This window comes from Lepisma saccharinum, chromosome 11 (assembly GCF_977018435.1).
Source record: "Lepisma saccharinum chromosome 11, izLepSacc3.1, whole genome shotgun sequence".
In the NCBI taxonomy this organism is placed as follows: domain Eukaryota; kingdom Metazoa; phylum Arthropoda; class Insecta; order Zygentoma; family Lepismatidae; genus Lepisma; species Lepisma saccharinum.
Genome location: NC_139239.1, coordinates 73458566 through 73476391, shown reverse-complemented (window position 1 = coordinate 73476391; position 17826 = coordinate 73458566). Strand labels below are relative to the sequence as shown.

The 17826-nt window shown below is 40.7% G+C and overlaps 1 protein-coding gene across 1 annotated transcript in view; it reads left to right on the top strand.

Moving 5' to 3' along the window:
* eff (ubiquitin-conjugating enzyme E2 eff) overlaps window positions 1-17374 on the top strand; it is a 46023-nt gene extending 28649 nt beyond the window's left edge. The window contains exons 4-6 of the mRNA XM_083131404.1: window positions 12660-12737; window positions 15221-15326; window positions 16207-17374. Coding sequence (XP_082987530.1) covers window positions 12660-12737; window positions 15221-15326; window positions 16207-16346 — 324 coding nt within the window. The 3' untranslated portion in view covers window positions 16347-17374. The remainder of the gene's footprint in view (window positions 1-12659; window positions 12738-15220; window positions 15327-16206) is intronic.
* Window positions 17375-17826: the final 452 nt, after the last annotated feature.

The following is a 17826-nucleotide window of genomic DNA, read 5'->3' as shown; positions in this document are numbered from 1 at the left end:
CCGTCGGATCATTCTTCATCAAGACAATGTCAGCTGTCACACATCTCGTCTAACAACCGACTTTATGAACAGTCAAAAAATCGAATTGATGGGTCATCCACCGTACAGTCCTGATTTGGCACCCAATGACTACTTCTTGTTCCCGAATGTCAAAAATAAATTGCGTGGACAACGAAGATGCCGTTGATGCGTTCAAAAACCATATTATGGAGGTGTCTCAAGAAGATTGGAAAAACTGCTTTGACAAATGGTTCGAACGAATGCAAAAGTGTATTGACCATAAAGGAGAATACTTCAAAAAACAATATAGCAGTTTTCAGTGCCAAATTTCTGTTTTTTCATTGTTAGGCTCAAAATATAAATAGTGACCCTCGTATTTTCATTCATGAAACATCAACATACAACAAGTGACAACATTTTTCTCCTTCACACTTCTTCTCAAATCTGACACTACAAATTGTACTGTGAAAAAAAGGTCACTGTCTGTGTTTGAAGGAGGTAACCACAGTGACTTTCATTACTCTTGCAGCTAAAAACGAATGTATTTCTAAATAAATGGAATGTTACAAAGGATCAGGAAAACCCAGTCACCTGCACATACAGGGTCTGTATTTTAAGTAATGAGAATAAATCCAGAAAACAATTTATTACAGATATTGCTACAAACCTTTAGTAGTCTTCAAAGTATGCCCCTTGAGCGTCAACACACTTGTCTACAGGCTCGTTTTCCATACGTCGTATGCTCCCTGAAAGTCATCAACTGGAACAGCCTTCAGATCACGCATGCAAGCCGCTTTGACCGCATCCAGGGTTCCGTGGTGGTGTCCTTTGAGGGCTGTTTTCACTTTGGGAAAGAGGAAAAATCTGCAGGGGTAAGGTTGGGGCTGTAGGGAGGCTGAGGAATCGTTGTGATGCCAGATTTAGTCAGGAACTCTCTAAAACTCTAACCACGTGTGACATGGCGCATTGTCATGAGGAGCTTCCAATCAGCGGCAATTTCTGGTCGCACGCGGTTGACCCGTCTCTTCAACCTTTTTAACACCTCCACGTATAAGGAGCCATTGACTGTCTGTCCTGCAGGCACAAATTCCATGTGGACCACACCTTTCTTGTCGAAAAACACAATCAGCAATACTGTGATTCTGGACTTGGACATGCGTGCCTTTTTTGGTCGAGGCGACTACGGTGTGTGCCATGCGGTGCTCTGCTGTTTTGTTTCTGGATCGTACTCGAAGATCCAACTTTCATCTTCGGTAATGACAGTCAAAAAACTGAGGGTTGTCTTCAATATATTCCAAAAGATCTTGTGACACGACCGCGTGGTTGTGCAATTGCTCATTCGTAAAAACTTTCGGGACGAGCTTGGCGCAAATTTTTCTCATCCCAAGATTCTCGGTGATGATTTTGTGAACAACCATTTTATCGAGTCCAAGTGTATCCGCGATAAACCACACACTGACATGCCTCTCCGCGTTCAGCAAATCTTGCACATGTTGTTCGTTGTCTCTGGTTCTTGAGGTTGACGGGTGCCCTGCACAGGGTTCGTCCTCCACACTCTCCTGACCTTCTTTGAACATTTTGTGCCACCGAAACACTTGCGTTTGTGATAAACTGTCAGTGCCGTACGCTTGCTGAATTATTTCCAGCGTTGCTGCACCAGATTTTCCAAGGTGCACACAAAATTTGATCGCGTACCGCTGTTCCATGTTTTACTGCATTTTGCTCTTGCACACACTACTTTGCAGACATCCACGCCACGCGTGATCATGCCTCAAGGGACGCCAGCAGGCAACTGCCGCTTGGAGCACTTTCAAGGTCACACCCCCCACTACAGACTCCCACCGGTCCCAGAGCGCTCTGACGTGTAGTCACGGCAGAAAAAAAATATTCTCATTACTTAAAATACAGACCCTGTAAAAGATAAGACTTTCGGGTTAGTGTGCCTTCAAATAATTTCTCATTCCTTTGCAGACAACATCTTCAAATCGAATATATTTCTTAAAAATAAATTTGTAAAAAATGTCATTTTTAAGTTTTTATCATTAAAATGAATGTTTGCAGAAACTGTCAATTTTCGCGAAAAAATTCACTACAAAATTACAGCCGGAAATCAGTCACATTTGTGATAAATTGTGCATATACTACTTGCTGCATCTCTCAGTTACATTTTGCATTTGTTGCTAATAACAAAAACCCTGGCACTGCTGATGGGCACAGTGGCATATATGTCAGCAAGAAGACAAGAATGTCCATCAGATAGATACCATGTGTTGTTGCATTCCAAGGCCATGTCACCTATTGTCTTAACGTAACAATATTCCAAACTTTTTTGTCAGGAGTGTATATTGTGTCCGCGATATATTGTCACGATATCTGGCGATACATATCATGGAGATGGTATATCGCTGATATCACAATCCGGAAAAAATATCGTATCATCTGTGATATTTTCTTGATATATCACGATTTCAAATTTCCGATTTCGTCCATCCCTAATAGTAACATTGGCATGGCACTAAATTTTGTATGCCCAGGTCATATTTGTCTGCTGCCAAAGACTGGAACTGTCTGTACCCCAATGCCACTGGCAGAAAACATTGTGCTACAATCCACTTTAGCTGAATGAAGGGATGAAAGTCGCTAGGTTCAAAGTCTAGTCTGTTCAGATAGTGGTCGAAGATCTCTCACTTGAAGTGAGAAGAGCCTATGTGCGCTCAGCTGTATGGGGTGTGTGTATTGGTTCAGCCTTCCGTGAATTGTCTGGACTATCGTGTGACCATACTGCCACTCGTCGGGTCGTTACAACCTCACACAACTGTGGTTGGATCTCTGTCGCCATCTGCTTCTGAACATGTGAGAAAACGGATTACAGCACATTCGTCGCAGTCTGTGGGAGACTAAGAGAGTTTCCATATTTCTCCTAACACTATTATAAAATGACTGCCTTCACAGCACTGAGACTGCATCAGATTATGGCCACCTTCTTAGTGCTCTGGCCACTAGCACCATGGATGCTATCAGAATTCTCCTTTCAGGATATATATATGTATTTGATTAGCTAAATCAGACATGTAATAGAATGCAGTGATTTCCCTTCCAAAAATTGCTCATCAGCAAATGAGGTAACTGTGTGTTTTCTGTTATTGTGATATACTGTTAATGTCTGTACTGAAGGAGGGATCCTGTTAATTATGTAAGGAAATATGACACTTTGTTTTGTAGGATTCCATTCTTTCACTTTGATCACATGTAGTCTCGAGAATCATGTTTAAGGAATTTGAGTTTCTGGCACCAAGAAGGTGCAACATGTTGCAATGTGTGCATCAAACATGCCCTGAATTCACATTACCAAAATCTCTCTATGTTCAATGGTTAGGTTGTTTGCTTTATAGAGAAAAGTGTGTTAATGAATCCAAAATTGTGTGTAGTCATGGTTCTTGCAAGTAGATGTTTCAATAACAGGAGCTTAGAAATCTCCAACTTTTATTAATCCAATTCCCATTGAATTTATACGTATTTATAAATGCTCTGAGGCAAGTTTTTCACAGATCAGTTTTTATTTTTATCGATGATGGAAAAGAAAAGAAAGCTGCATGGAAAATAAAACAGAATTCTCTCAATCCGTTTGGTTTGTTAACGTCCTTTGCAGACAGACTGAAGATTATTGCAGATAAGATATCTTCAAGTTGATTTGGTAAATTTGAGTTTAAAATTCTTACACAATTCTTACGCAATTTTTGATACCCGGTAGAGGCACATAGTGGTTCGGATCCCACTTTAAAAAGTAGGTCCAGTCCCGATTAGCCTTACAGCGCATAAAGTGGACTTAGAACACCAAATCAATCAATCAATCTTACACAATTTTCTTAGATTAATATATACCATACCATTTGTGACATGTATTTGTAGATGCATTTTGAGTTTGAGGATGTTAATTGCCAAATATAAGAACTCCAAATATATATACATATGTGTTTAATTGAAATGGATTAGAATTGTGGACATATTGGAATCGCACAGACCCTTTATGTTGTTAATGTATAGAGGGGGGTGGAGGATGAGAGGCGGTAAAGGCCGTAACACGTAAGATTGAAAGAGAGAACATCTGCTTGTACCCTTGAATTTTTGTAAAGTTCGCCTTGAAAGCCAGGAATTATACTTGAATTTTATCATGGTCCTAGAGTGACCACCCTGAAATATCAGCATATGAGAAAGGATACAAAGAATAATATGAAATTACAAAAAAACATATTTTTCCATTAGTTGCACTTATTAAAATGAGTAATTCACTGTAGACAGGTGGTAGACTATTTACAAAATTATTAAAAATATTTATTTGATTTTTTCAACCTGGCCAAAGAATGACACTTATTTTTATCACCGTAAAATATGAACGCTTAGAGCAAGAATCACCAATATAAAACTCACCCCAATACTTGTTTTCAAAGCCCTCAGCATCAATCACAGCCTGCCACCTGCATGTCATGGATTCAATTGGTGTGTCGATCACGCCTCATTCGTCCTTCAGCTGGGTTAATTTCTCGTTGGCTTTCTTGTGCTTGAGGTGAAGCTGCAGCTCGTCCTGCATGTGCTTGATGGGATTCAACTCTGGACTCTAGCTTGGCCACTCCGTGCGAGTTACACAATGGTGTTTGATGCACTCCTTGGAGACCCCAATTGGTATTTGAGTTATCCGAGGTGCTGAGGAGGAAACTGGTACGTGACATTCTCTAGAATGTTCCTGTACACGAACCGGTCCATGTTGCCCTGGAGATGTTGAAGGGGACCCATTGCAAGTGCAGAGAAGAACCCCACACCATCATTTTCCTGCCTTTCATTTTTAATGGCAATGTTATTAATAATTTATGTGTGTTTATATAGCTTATATGAGTAAAGAATGACATTGAAGTTGTTAGGATAAGTAAGTTGATATTCGGGTCCGTATTTTTTCCCTTTGGGATGTCGTACGCGCTCCCCACCATCCATTCTGCAGAGAAGTTACTTGCTCCCATTGGTCCAGAGCTTATTGTTCCACTGATGCACTTTGCCCACTTTTGTCTGGCCTTCCTGTTCTTGAGGGAGATCAATGACTTACTTACAGGCCACAAACTCGGAACGGTTCCCTCATTCTCAGTAGTACCTTCACAGTGTCCATGGACAATGGCTTTGCTCATGATGCCAGTGTATGACTGAATGAAACACCCTCCCTTGCCCGGGAAAACAAATGCTACCACTACCTAAATAGAGGCGGCAAAATCTCCCTCGGACAAGCGAAATAGCGTTACGGTCCAGGTTAAGTTCGTGTGTAGGAACCGGTGACCAACAGTGCATAGTGATACGCCATATCGAATAAAAACAAAGACATATGTACTTTCAAATTACCACCTCTTTACCTGTAGCCGGGAAGCGGCTAGCTGCATACCTGAAAATCACGGGTAGCGACATGCATACGAAAATGATATAGCCCAAAATTAACATGAAAATAAAAAGTATATTCTATTCATAACCAACAAAAATGGAATCATTACAGGTCCCCTCACTTGCACTCTCACATTCTCTCTCAGATTCAATCCTCATGGGGTCATCGACACAAGAAATTATACATGACATGTACAGGTTTTATGACGACAAGCCCTAATTATTGCATTCTCAATTAATGTTATCTTACTTTTTGTCTAATCAGGTCATTTGTGATTTTGCTCCAGTGCTACTTAAATCCTAGCCAGCCCTTACTTAAGTTCACCTTTTGTTTTTAAAAAAGAAACTAGTCGGCGCAGTGACAATACATTACTTGACCAGTATACACAAAGGCGTCTCAACGGCAATTACATTCACGTGGGCGGACGTTTTCCTTTTACAAGACCTCACGTGGTTCCAAACATAACAAATAACCTCCGTTGAGTGACGCAAACATATACTCTCTAGCAGGCGGGACTTAAACACTTCGCCGCGACGAGCAATTCACATTACCAGGCAAATACTTTAACAAATAATCACATATGCGACCGGACATAGCTAGCAGCGACACAGCGCTCACACATAAAAATGAACAAACCTCAAGTAGAATATGCAATTAAGCGGGCGGCGCTTTACTCTAATAGTACGCACTTTAAACAAATACAAAGGAGCACAAACAACAATGAATTTAAGATCATAAAAAAATATCACAAGGAATAAGAAAAATTGACCTGAGACGAATAGATTACAAATGACAAGCGCGACGGGAGTTCGGTGTAAGATTTCGAGTTGAGTGGGCGTTTTCAAAATGTCGACGAATTTCAAGGGCGTTCTCTAAATCAATCGGGCCGTCACGTGTTAAGGTTCACACAGATGAATACTTTACCATCTCTCAGCTTCCGGGGTGCATCCAGGCGTCTTTATGGGCGATTGAAACACATAGTATCCACGCGAAAGGTTCCTTTGGTCGCGACGATGAAGATGCGAGAAGGATTCAAACACCTAGTTTCCCGGCTCCTCTTCCTCTCGGGATCGGTGGACCTCCGTGGTATGGCGCGGTTCGGACGTCCTCTACGTCTCTCTGTCGCGGATGGTAGGCGTCGTCGGCGTCGTCGGGGCGTCAACATCTCTCTCTACGTCTCTCTGTCGCGGCTGGTAGGCGTCGTCGGGGCGTCAACGTGGCGGATGGTAGGCATCGTCGGCGTATCAATATGGCGGCGTTCGACGTTCTCTCTCTCTCTCCATGGCGGCGGATAGGCATCATCGGCGTAGTTTCTTCTGACGTCGGGCGAATCGACGTAACGCCCTCATCTCTCTTCTCCCTCTAGCCCGCCATAGTTTCCGGTGTTCCTCGTTTCTCAAAAATTATAAATGGCGTAAGGTAATCACGGAAACAGTTTCGCTTCAACTTCCCCCAGCGGTTGAGGTAGGCGCACTCGTGTAGACTTACTGCCTATCACACACACTGGTGTTCGCACAACACAACAAAGTCCACTGTACACGAAAGGTAGCACGGAGCTGCTCTCCCTACAAAGATCGCGGTAAGACTGTGTGTCGAAAAACCATGTCCTTCGTTTTATTTAGATTTTGAAAAACGACGCTATGCGATCGTTGAAGCGACGCTTCCTAAGGGGTCAGTCCACTTTGCTCTATTGTCTCCAAACTAGGACGTACCGTGTCTGGAGTTGACTTGTGCGGATTAAGCTTCCGCCTGGCTGTCGCCCATAGCTCAATAGCAATCGCTGTCCACAAACTGATCAATTAGAACCGATTTGATCTGGCGTCCGTAATCGTAGCTTGATCGTGACGAAACTCCACACATCCGTCCTTGCACACATGCCGCTGCGCTGGTATAAGTTTCACATGAATCTGACCGTTGGAAACCGAGATATTTAAATGTTTGTCATTACGGTCGAATTTCCTAAGCTTTAGACGCATAGCGTGACCCTTCAGGTGCTCACCCTTAACACAAGCGAATCTCCCGTTCCTCCCGTCGGCTTGGCAAAAATCAAATATGTAATCTTACAAATTAAAACACTTAACACTTTGAATAAACACGTCTTTTTACCGCTACATACAATAATAATAAAGATAATAAATGACGGTAAATCTGACTGTCATAACCTCGCCCCTCTCCTTCTTCCAAGGATTTCGTAAGCGTGAAAAATTCGCTCTACACAGGGACAGAATTTTTTTGGTTACAAATCCTTGAACACTCTGTATATAAAAATTGGCAAACAAATATATGAACACCCTGTATATAAAAATTGACAAGCAAATACATGAACACCCTGTATATAAAAATTTACTCTCTGAACGGCACGGACACTGTGACCTTCCAGATACATAACATATATAATAACACCCTGAATATAAACATAACACGAAGAGTATGTACACAAAACAAGAACAAGATGTGAGCATTTACGTGTCAGCTCGCATTCTTACGTCGCTCTCTCTTTCGTATCTGGGCGAACCGTGTCTCGAATTCGGCCTGTTCGTGTCTCTCGCTGGGCTCCATGGGGTTCTTGCTCCACAGCGTCCTGCATCTGTTCGATCTGACTCCGGGCTGACCGATCTGCTATGCGCGTTGCGCCGATCAAATCCATCCCGGACTTGGCCGTTCTGAAAAAAGCCGTCGTTTCTTCTCGGCGACGCACGAGTCGGACCTCCACGCCGTCTCCTGCCTCTGAACGGGTGTCTTCGTTGCGGTGAAGGTGGATCTTGTAGCTGGCGGTTCCATTCAGCCCCTGGAGCGTGGTGGTTGCTCGGGGGTGGTGACGTAGCGTCTTCTCTTCGAAGGGGGCGGGGCGTTTCTGGAGCTCGCTGGTCGCTTTCGCCGTTCGAGCAAGTGGCGACGTCGGCTGCCGGTGGTGATGTCACTTGGGTCTCCCGCGACGATTGTGAAGTGCCGCTGCTAGTTATGCTCAGTTCACGCACTTTCATCTCGAGGTCCTCAATCGGTTCGGAGTTTCCTTCGGCTCGAACTGTAACTTCCATCGCTTGTCGCCCCAGGGTGTCTATGCCACGGTCACATGTCGCTTCCAGCTGCACGCATTGTCGGGCCATCTGCTGCATATCTTCCTCTTGATCGCGCACGCTCTGAGACAGTGTTGCCATCTGGTTCTCTTGCCGGTTGAACCGCGCTTTGGTTTCGACTCGGGATTCGCATTCCTGTACCCGCGTGACGAGTTGCTGCGTAATCACCTCCCCGGAAGTACGGATGGTCTCCTGGAGGCGGTCTTCCGTCACTTGCATCTGGGTGCTGATGACCTCTATCTTGGCTTCCAGCGAGGCTTCGATTCTGCTTCGCGTGACTTCCATCATTGATTCTAGCGAAGCTTCAATTCCGCTTCTCATGGCTTCCATCTTGGCTTCGAGCGAGGCTTCCATCTGCAGTAGCATCTCGATGATCTGTTGGGAGTTGGTACCACTGAGGCTAGCTGCTTCGTTGACCTGTTCTGCTTCTCCCAGAGATACCTGTTGCACGCTGGTCACATTGGCTTGCCCCCCGCTGTTCGGTAGACTGGTTTCTTCACGTGGACCTAACGGGGCATCGCACCGGGAGCAAACGAGGCTAGCTGTGCCGACGTTTTCACTTTCTGGGAACTCCTCGCTGCAGACATCGCAAATCACCCTTACGTCACTCATGTTCAAGTTCTCGATGCGGCGGTTGCGCAATCTCATGAAATCAAATATTCAACCCTCGGTCGACTTTCAATGCTCGCTGACAAGCGTAAACGTGAGCGCTCACAATATATACCAATATATATTTAAACAATGCACAAACGAAAAAAGATAAGGGCGGTCGATTCCCCTTTTGCCAGAACTCAACTTAACGCCTAATGCCATATGCCAAACAAAAATTTTAAAATGCCTAACGCCTTAAGTAGCTGCCCTATTGCCTTAACAAAATAAACGCCTAATATCTCAATTACCACCTCACGTCAAAAATAAAACAATAAAATCTCACAATGAAACACAGTTACATGACACCAAAATACGCCTGACGTAGCCCTTACAAAAACGACATATGCACCTGCACTGAGGGTGCTTTCGATTTAAAATATACCGGTCCCTGTGTTCGCGGCGCCAAAAATGTATGAACACCTGCACTGATGATGCTTTCGATTTAAAAAAAAACCGGTCCCCTGTTCGCGGCGCCAAAAATGTATGACTGAATGAAACACCCTCCCTTGCCCGGGAAAACAAATGCTACCACTACCTAAATAGAGGCGGCAAAATCTCCCTCGGACAAGCGAAATAGCGTTACGGTCCAGGTTAAGTTCGTGTGTAGGAACCGGTGACCAACAGTGCATAGTGATACGCCATATCGAATAAAAACAAAGACATATGTACTTTCAAATTACCACCTCTTTACCTGTAGCCGGGAAGCGGCTAGCTGCATACCTGAAAATCACGGGTAGCGACATGCATACGAAAATGATATAGCCCAAAATTAACATGAAAATAAAAAGTATATTCTATTCATAACCAACAAAAATGGAATCATTACAGGTCCCCTCACTTGCACTCTCACATTCTCTCTCAGATTCAATCCTCATGGGGTCATCGACACAAGAAATTATACATGACATGTACAGGTTTTATGACGACAAGCCCTAATTATTGCATTCTCAATTAATGTTATCTTACTTTTTGTCTAATCAGGTCATTTGTGATTTTGCTCCAGTGCTACTTAAATCCTAGCCAGCCCTTACTTAAGTTCACCTTTTGTTTTTAAAAAAGAAACTAGTCGGCGCAGTGACAATACATTACTTGACCAGTATACACAAAGGCGTCTCAACGGCAATTACATTCACGTGGGCGGACGTTTTCCTTTTACAAGACCTCACGTGGTTCCAAACATAACAAATAACCTCCGTTGAGTGACGCAAACATATACTCTCTAGCAGGCGGGACTTAAACACTTCGCCGCGACGAGCAATTCACATTACCAGGCAAATACTTTAACAAATAATCACATATGCGACCGGACATAGCTAGCAGCGACACAGCGCTCACACATAAAAATGAACAAACCTCAAGTAGAATATGCAATTAAGCGGGCGGCGCTTTACTCTAATAGTACGCACTTTAAACAAATACAAAGGAGCACAAACAACAATGAATTTAAGATCATAAAAAAATATCACAAGGAATAAGAAAAATTGACCTGAGACGAATAGATTACAAATGACAAGCGCGACGGGAGTTCGGTGTAAGATTTCGAGTTGAGTGGGCGTTTTCAAAATGTCGACGAATTTCAAGGGCGTTCTCTAAATCAATCGGGCCGTCACGTGTTAAGGTTCACACAGATGAATACTTTACCATCTCTCAGCTTCCGGGGTGCATCCAGGCGTCTTTATGGGCGATTGAAACACATAGTATCCACGCGAAAGGTTCCTTTGGTCGCGACGATGAAGATGCGAGAAGGATTCAAACACCTAGTTTCCCGGCTCCTCTTCCTCTCGGGATCGGTGGACCTCCGTGGTATGGCGCGGTTCGGACGTCCTCTACGTCTCTCTGTCGCGGATGGTAGGCGTCGTCGGCGTCGTCGGGGCGTCAACATCTCTCTCTACGTCTCTCTGTCGCGGCTGGTAGGCGTCGTCGGGGCGTCAACGTGGCGGATGGTAGGCATCGTCGGCGTATCAATATGGCGGCGTTCGACGTTCTCTCTCTCTCTCCATGGCGGCGGATAGGCATCATCGGCGTAGTTTCTTCTGACGTCGGGCGAATCGACGTAACGCCCTCATCTCTCTTCTCCCTCTAGCCCGCCATAGTTTCCGGTGTTCCTCGTTTCTCAAAAATTATAAATGGCGTAAGGTAATCACGGAAACAGTTTCGCTTCAACTTCCCCCAGCGGTTGAGGTAGGCGCACTCGTGTAGACTTACTGCCTATCACACACACTGGTGTTCGCACAACACAACAAAGTCCACTGTACACGAAAGGTAGCACGGAGCTGCTCTCCCTACAAAGATCGCGGTAAGACTGTGTGTCGAAAAACCATGTCCTTCGTTTTATTTAGATTTTGAAAAACGACGCTATGCGATCGTTGAAGCGACGCTTCCTAAGGGGTCAGTCCACTTTGCTCTATTGTCTCCAAACTAGGACGTACCGTGTCTGGAGTTGACTTGTGCGGATTAAGCTTCCGCCTGGCTGTCGCCCATAGCTCAATAGCAATCGCTGTCCACAAACTGATCAATTAGAACCGATTTGATCTGGCGTCCGTAATCGTAGCTTGATCGTGACGAAACTCCACACATCCGTCCTTGCACACATGCCGCTGCGCTGGTATAAGTTTCACATGAATCTGACCGTTGGAAACCGAGATATTTAAATGTTTGTCATTACGGTCGAATTTCCTAAGCTTTAGACGCATAGCGTGACCCTTCAGGTGCTCACCCTTAACACAAGCGAATCTCCCGTTCCTCCCGTCGGCTTGGCAAAAATCAAATATGTAATCTTACAAATTAAAACACTTAACACTTTGAATAAACACGTCTTTTTACCGCTACATACATGAATAATAAAGATAATAAATGACGGTAAATCTGACTGTCATACCAGTGTTTTCCAAGTAATGTTGGCATGGGCAACATGCAAAATGTTCTGATTGTACAGGGAATCAGTCATATCAGCCTAGGCATCCTGGCGGTGCCTCCCGATACCTTAGTCTACTGTAGAACCATACAGATGGTCAATCTTGACACATCAAACATTCTCTTGAGCTGAAGGAAGAGTGGGGCAAGATCCTTCAGTTGGCTCAGTCAGGGACCAACTCCATCCACACGGGTACCAGACTGTGATGAATGCTGAGGGCTTTGCAACCAATTACTCGCTCTTAAGCGTTCATGTTTTATGGCGATCAGAATAACTGTCATTTTTTGCCAGGTTAAAAAATTGAATAAAGATCTTTAATAATTTTGTAGATAGTCTGAACTGATCTACCACCTGTTGGTACAGATACACCTACCTTGCTGCCCAACATATAAAAATTTCACTTGAATCTATGAAGTATGAAAAAGTTATTGAAAAAAAAAAAACACTATGTTGATAAACTTTCGCACCACATTATACATGTACATTGTAATTAAGTACTTTAGTATGTGCATTTAAATGGTGAAGAGGGATGACATGTAAATATTTATTGCATCCAACAACATGTAGTTCTAATCTGTTCTTTTTCTGTATTTTGCAGCCAGACAGTCCATACCAGGGTGGGGTATTCTTTTTAACAATTCATTTTCCAACAGATTATCCATTCAAACCTCCAAAGGTAAGTGTTGTTTACTTAATATTACTATTTCTGTATTAGTGTGTTTTATGTTCCATCAGTTTCACAGCATGATGGTTAAACTGTATAAGATGAATGAGAGAGGATTATTTGATTATGAATGGATGCTTCAGTATTTACAAATCAGAAAGTCATAATATAACAACTTAATCACAATTAATTATTCTTATTCTGCAACCTTGCAATGGAATTGGAGTAAACAACCTATTAGCTTGTTCAAAACAAGGACTCAAGTTCTGATTAATTCAAAATTTATCATGGTGCACAGGCATTTTCTACGTGGTTCTATTTCTAATTATATCTGTCCAACAGATATTTCAGTGTCTTTGTGATTACTTACTACACGTTTTCTGGAGAACATTCTTTTCCTTCTGTATATTCTTATGATTCTTCGTTTTCGAGCAGCCATTTTCTTGTTGTGGTCCATGATGCTGTTATCTATTTCACATGTGTTGGGTGTGAAGGGGCATTTATTCACTAAATACTTTCATTGTTAGATCAGGTTTAGGGCTGCATTATTTTATTTTATTTTACATAAAGTTTCAGATACAGTACTGAATGACAATTTTACACTGAAACAGTAACAGCATGAAAATATAACAAAACAATTTACATTCTAACTATTATGCAATTAAACATAAATTGATATAATTAACCCCAATGTAAATGAATATTCTACCTAATAGGAATATTTTGATATTAATCAACTTAGAGTACAACATGGCACAGAAGACAGATCAAAATTATACATAACATCAACAATTTTCTAAAATGTTGTTCTGGCAAGAATATGTCCACATTTGGAGGCAGGTTATTATATGAGCGAGGAAGCCTGTAGAAGGGAGAACCTTGTGGTGGGATTGTGAAAGAGCTTTACGTTACAACTTGGCCATGTGGGGACTCGTAGATGAAATTTGTTAAAATAACATCCTAAAATGCTTTATTTAAACACTTGATCACTTAAAATCAAGTCCCGGGAACGAAACTCCCTTCATGCCTGGCATAAAAATCTACGAAGAATTATAGGTTATGTACTTAATGTGAATTTTCTCATGACATGAGAATTCATAATTTGCATATATAGATAGTTCTCTGCAAAGTAATAATTAAAGTCAAATAAGTGATGGCTAGAGTGCTGCAGGGAGAGCATTTTGCTCTAGCACCTAATAGTTGACACTGACAACATTAGATAGTGTACGGAATTCAGAGCTTCTTGCTGGAGTGAACAACGCTCGAACAGGCAAAACTAGCGGTATATACTCGAAGCCCAGTAGTATACATGTAGCCATAAAATGTGGTAGTGGCCCCTCAAATATGGATTGTGAAGTGAAATTGAAACTTGAGTGATAGTAGTCATCATCTCCATCTTAAAATGTAGTTGAGTGAGATAGGTATGAAACTAAAATACATGATTGTGAGCTGAAACTACAATGGTAGATATTTTACATATTATGTCTGTCTTCAATTATTGTCATATTAAAATGATATTAGCATATGCTCGAGCGTTGCTTGCTTGAGGTTGAGAGACTTGAATGATTACGAGTAAGTGAAAACACATATCTTGTCTCCAGAGCAATGGTCATTGCATTGTTTACTCCTTGCATTACATTCAAATGCACTAGTCTTAGTAAGAGTTAAGTTTTCTGCAACTTGTACCTTGAAATTTGACGTATAGTATAGTCTTTTGAAATTACAACTGTCTAGTTTACTTAACACTATAGTAGAAAACTGTTAATAAAAATGACTAGAGTTCGGATATGATGATTGTATAAATTGTTTGGCACATCAGCTATGAGACATAAATAATTTGTCAAAATCAGTACATATATTTTTTAAAAAAAGATGTCAATAACAAATTGAATTATCATATTTCGCTGCATAATTGTCGCACCCTGTTTTTTCATTCAAAAATTGGTTTATAACTTTTTATCTTGTAATCGACGCATCTGATAATGAAACCAGTGGCAGCAGTGATGAATCTTGATATGCAGAAGAATAAGCTTTTTAAGTGTACTTTTTAACACTGGAGTAAATTTTCTCAAGTGTAATAGTTCAACCACAGTGCGCAAACCAATAACAACTAATGTGTGTGTTTTAAGCTGTCATGAACAAATGATATGCGTCGATTTGGACTATATTCAAATTTAACATCTAATCACAAGTAATAATCACAATTACAGTATTCCATACATCTTAATATTGTGCCAAAAACAGTTTCACTAGTAATTAATATTTAAGTACTGGTAATACCATCATTTTTTAAAAAAAGAAACATTTTACATAATGGTCACACTTCTTTACTAAAAAAAAATTGGCATGAAATCTGACTATTATGTAGTGAAATACGGTAATTCAAGACATTGCATATTTTCCTCAAGTTGACTTTCTTCTTGTTGGTGTAGCACAGTGTGCCGAAAACATTGTCTTCATGTGTGGTGTGAAAAAAATGCATTTCTTTGTTACAGGTTGCATTTACAACCAGAATTTATCATCCAAACATTAATAGTAATGGTAGCATTTGCTTGGATATTTTGAGGTCGCAGTGGTCACCAGCACTAACAATTTCGAAAGGTAAGTTCAAAGAATGTGTTCAATATAGTTATCATTATAATACTGTTTGTTCCATTCATTCCTTATGTTCGAGATACAGTATTCACCTAGATAAAACTTGCTTTGGATTGTGATTTCACAGTAGCTTTAAAATTCACTCAATATTTCTTGGTTTGTCATTTTGTTCTGATATCTTCATTTTGCATTGATAAATCGTACGAGATTATTTTTAGTTTAATATGGTAACATGCAATAATATATTTAGAAATATATTTTACAAAGAGTCCAAAGAGAAGTCTCTTATTAAATTAGTAATATATGAAGATAGCAAGATGGAAGAAAATAAAAGTGTAGCATATCTTTATATGTATTAGCTTATATTTTATTAAGATTATTTTGAAAGGAACTGTTCCGAAACTAACATGAAGATATTGAAAAAATGTCAGGTTTGCATAAATACCAAAAGGTTGTTAGTGGCAGTGCATTCATTGAGTGTGTAATAATTTTCCTTTGTAATACTATAATATATTTTAATCAAATTGAATATAGTTTATATTTATTGTCAATTGTAGACTTGAATGCCACAGAACTCAATTGTTTTTGTATTTTCATCCAGTTATGTACAACCAATTTTCTGGTTCGATGTACTGAAATATGAAAGTTCAACAACACATGCAAAATGTCAAAGAAACTCAATTTAAAACTAATCAAACCCAATACAATAGTACAGGTTTATGCAAGTATGGCTAAAATGTACGTACTTCATGTTGAGAAACATATCTAATATAAATTTCTATCTGTGTAATTATAAAACATAACGTTTTGAGAGATCCAGACCACTGGAACTCCTCGTGGTAACATACTGGAAAGTCTGTAATGTACTTTTCCGCTCTTGTTCCAGTACTGCTGTCCATTTGCTCCTTGTTGTGTGATCCAAATCCAGACGACCCACTAGTGCCCGAAATAGCTAGGATATACAAGACAGATAGGGAAAAATATAATGAACTGGCAAGAGAATGGACGCGCAAGTATGCCATGTGATGTCAGCAGGCCGGCTTTCCTAAATCAGCTGTCTGTACTGTTTTCTAAAGGGACTTCCTGACACTGGTGTTCTTTGTCTAACAGAGCCATAATTCATTTCCTGCCCCCTTTTTTAGACAAAAAAAGAAGAATCAGCTGCAAAAAAAGACTCCGTTTATTTTCCCCCATTACTTGCACACATTTGGTGTTTTTTTTAACCAGCAAAATAAATCTTGTGTCATGTAGGTGTAAATTTTTTATATCAAGTGTGATATAATGGAATACTGATGGGAAGCTCAGTTGATGTGAGAAGGGGTGGAAAAAGCTACAGAAGTTCCTCCGGGCCAGGAAGTTCCTCGGTTTTACCTGTTCCTTTCCAGTACATTTTTTTTTGCTCCCTTTACGGTAGACCAATGTCCATCTTTCATTCTCATCCTGTCTTCTGTACTGCTTTAAGTTATCGACTCCTCTTCCTTTTTTTCTAATTCAATAAAAACTGAACTTGTCAATGTCCACAGTGTGGACATATTTATATTTGTAAAATTCGGCAAAAAATAATGAAAAAAATTATTTTTTTTGTTTGAGTCATGGACCACTTATCAATAGTGTTTCATTATATGTATATTTTCCCTCCAGTTTCCATTAAAGTGATCTTGTGTATTCATAATATCTGTGAAACTTGTTAATAAACACTGCGTAACACATTCAGTGATTTATTTAGCCACTGTGCTAAGTTTCACGCAAAGACTGGAAATAGTGTTTGGAGGCGGAGAACGCATTGTATAGACTGTGAGCTATTAAATTGAAATTTGTTTTAAGAAGTTGTGGATTGTTCTGTATCCATCTTGCCAGCGGGTTCTCCAGAATGGTCAGTTGACAAATCCAGAAGTCGATGAGAAGCGGAAAGACTGGAGTTGCATCTCTTCATGTAGAGCAAATGGCTCATAGTTAACGAGCTGACTTCATGTAAAGATGGTCACGTATGCATGGTGTTCAGAGTTGTACAGTACCACATAGTTATTCTTGAAGTAAATTTTTTTTGTCCATTATGATAGTGTCTTATTGTTTATTTCAAATTTTATACAAAGCGGTAGTGATTTGACATGTCTGCAGAGCCTAGAAAAAGGGTGACAAGACAAATTTAGGCAGTTAGCTATGTCAGACATTCCATTATAGATGACAAAGGAATAATATTGGCCCAGGATACTTTGCAATTTTTTTTCTCATCTAGGAATGTTGGAATATATGCATTAAGATCTGGAGAAGTGAACTCAGTGAATATAGATGTTCCAGTTTATTTATGTTTTGTGTATGGCCATTGTACAGCAGTGTGGATTTTTTATGTGCATGGAATAAGACACCTGTCTCCTCTGTAAAATCATAATCTCTCTTGATTAAATTATTTGGCACTGGCCATGGTCCAAGATATTATTCATTGATGCTTAATGTCTACTTGCATAATACTTTTGCCAAGAAAACAAAATCCAAGGGAACTTTTCCT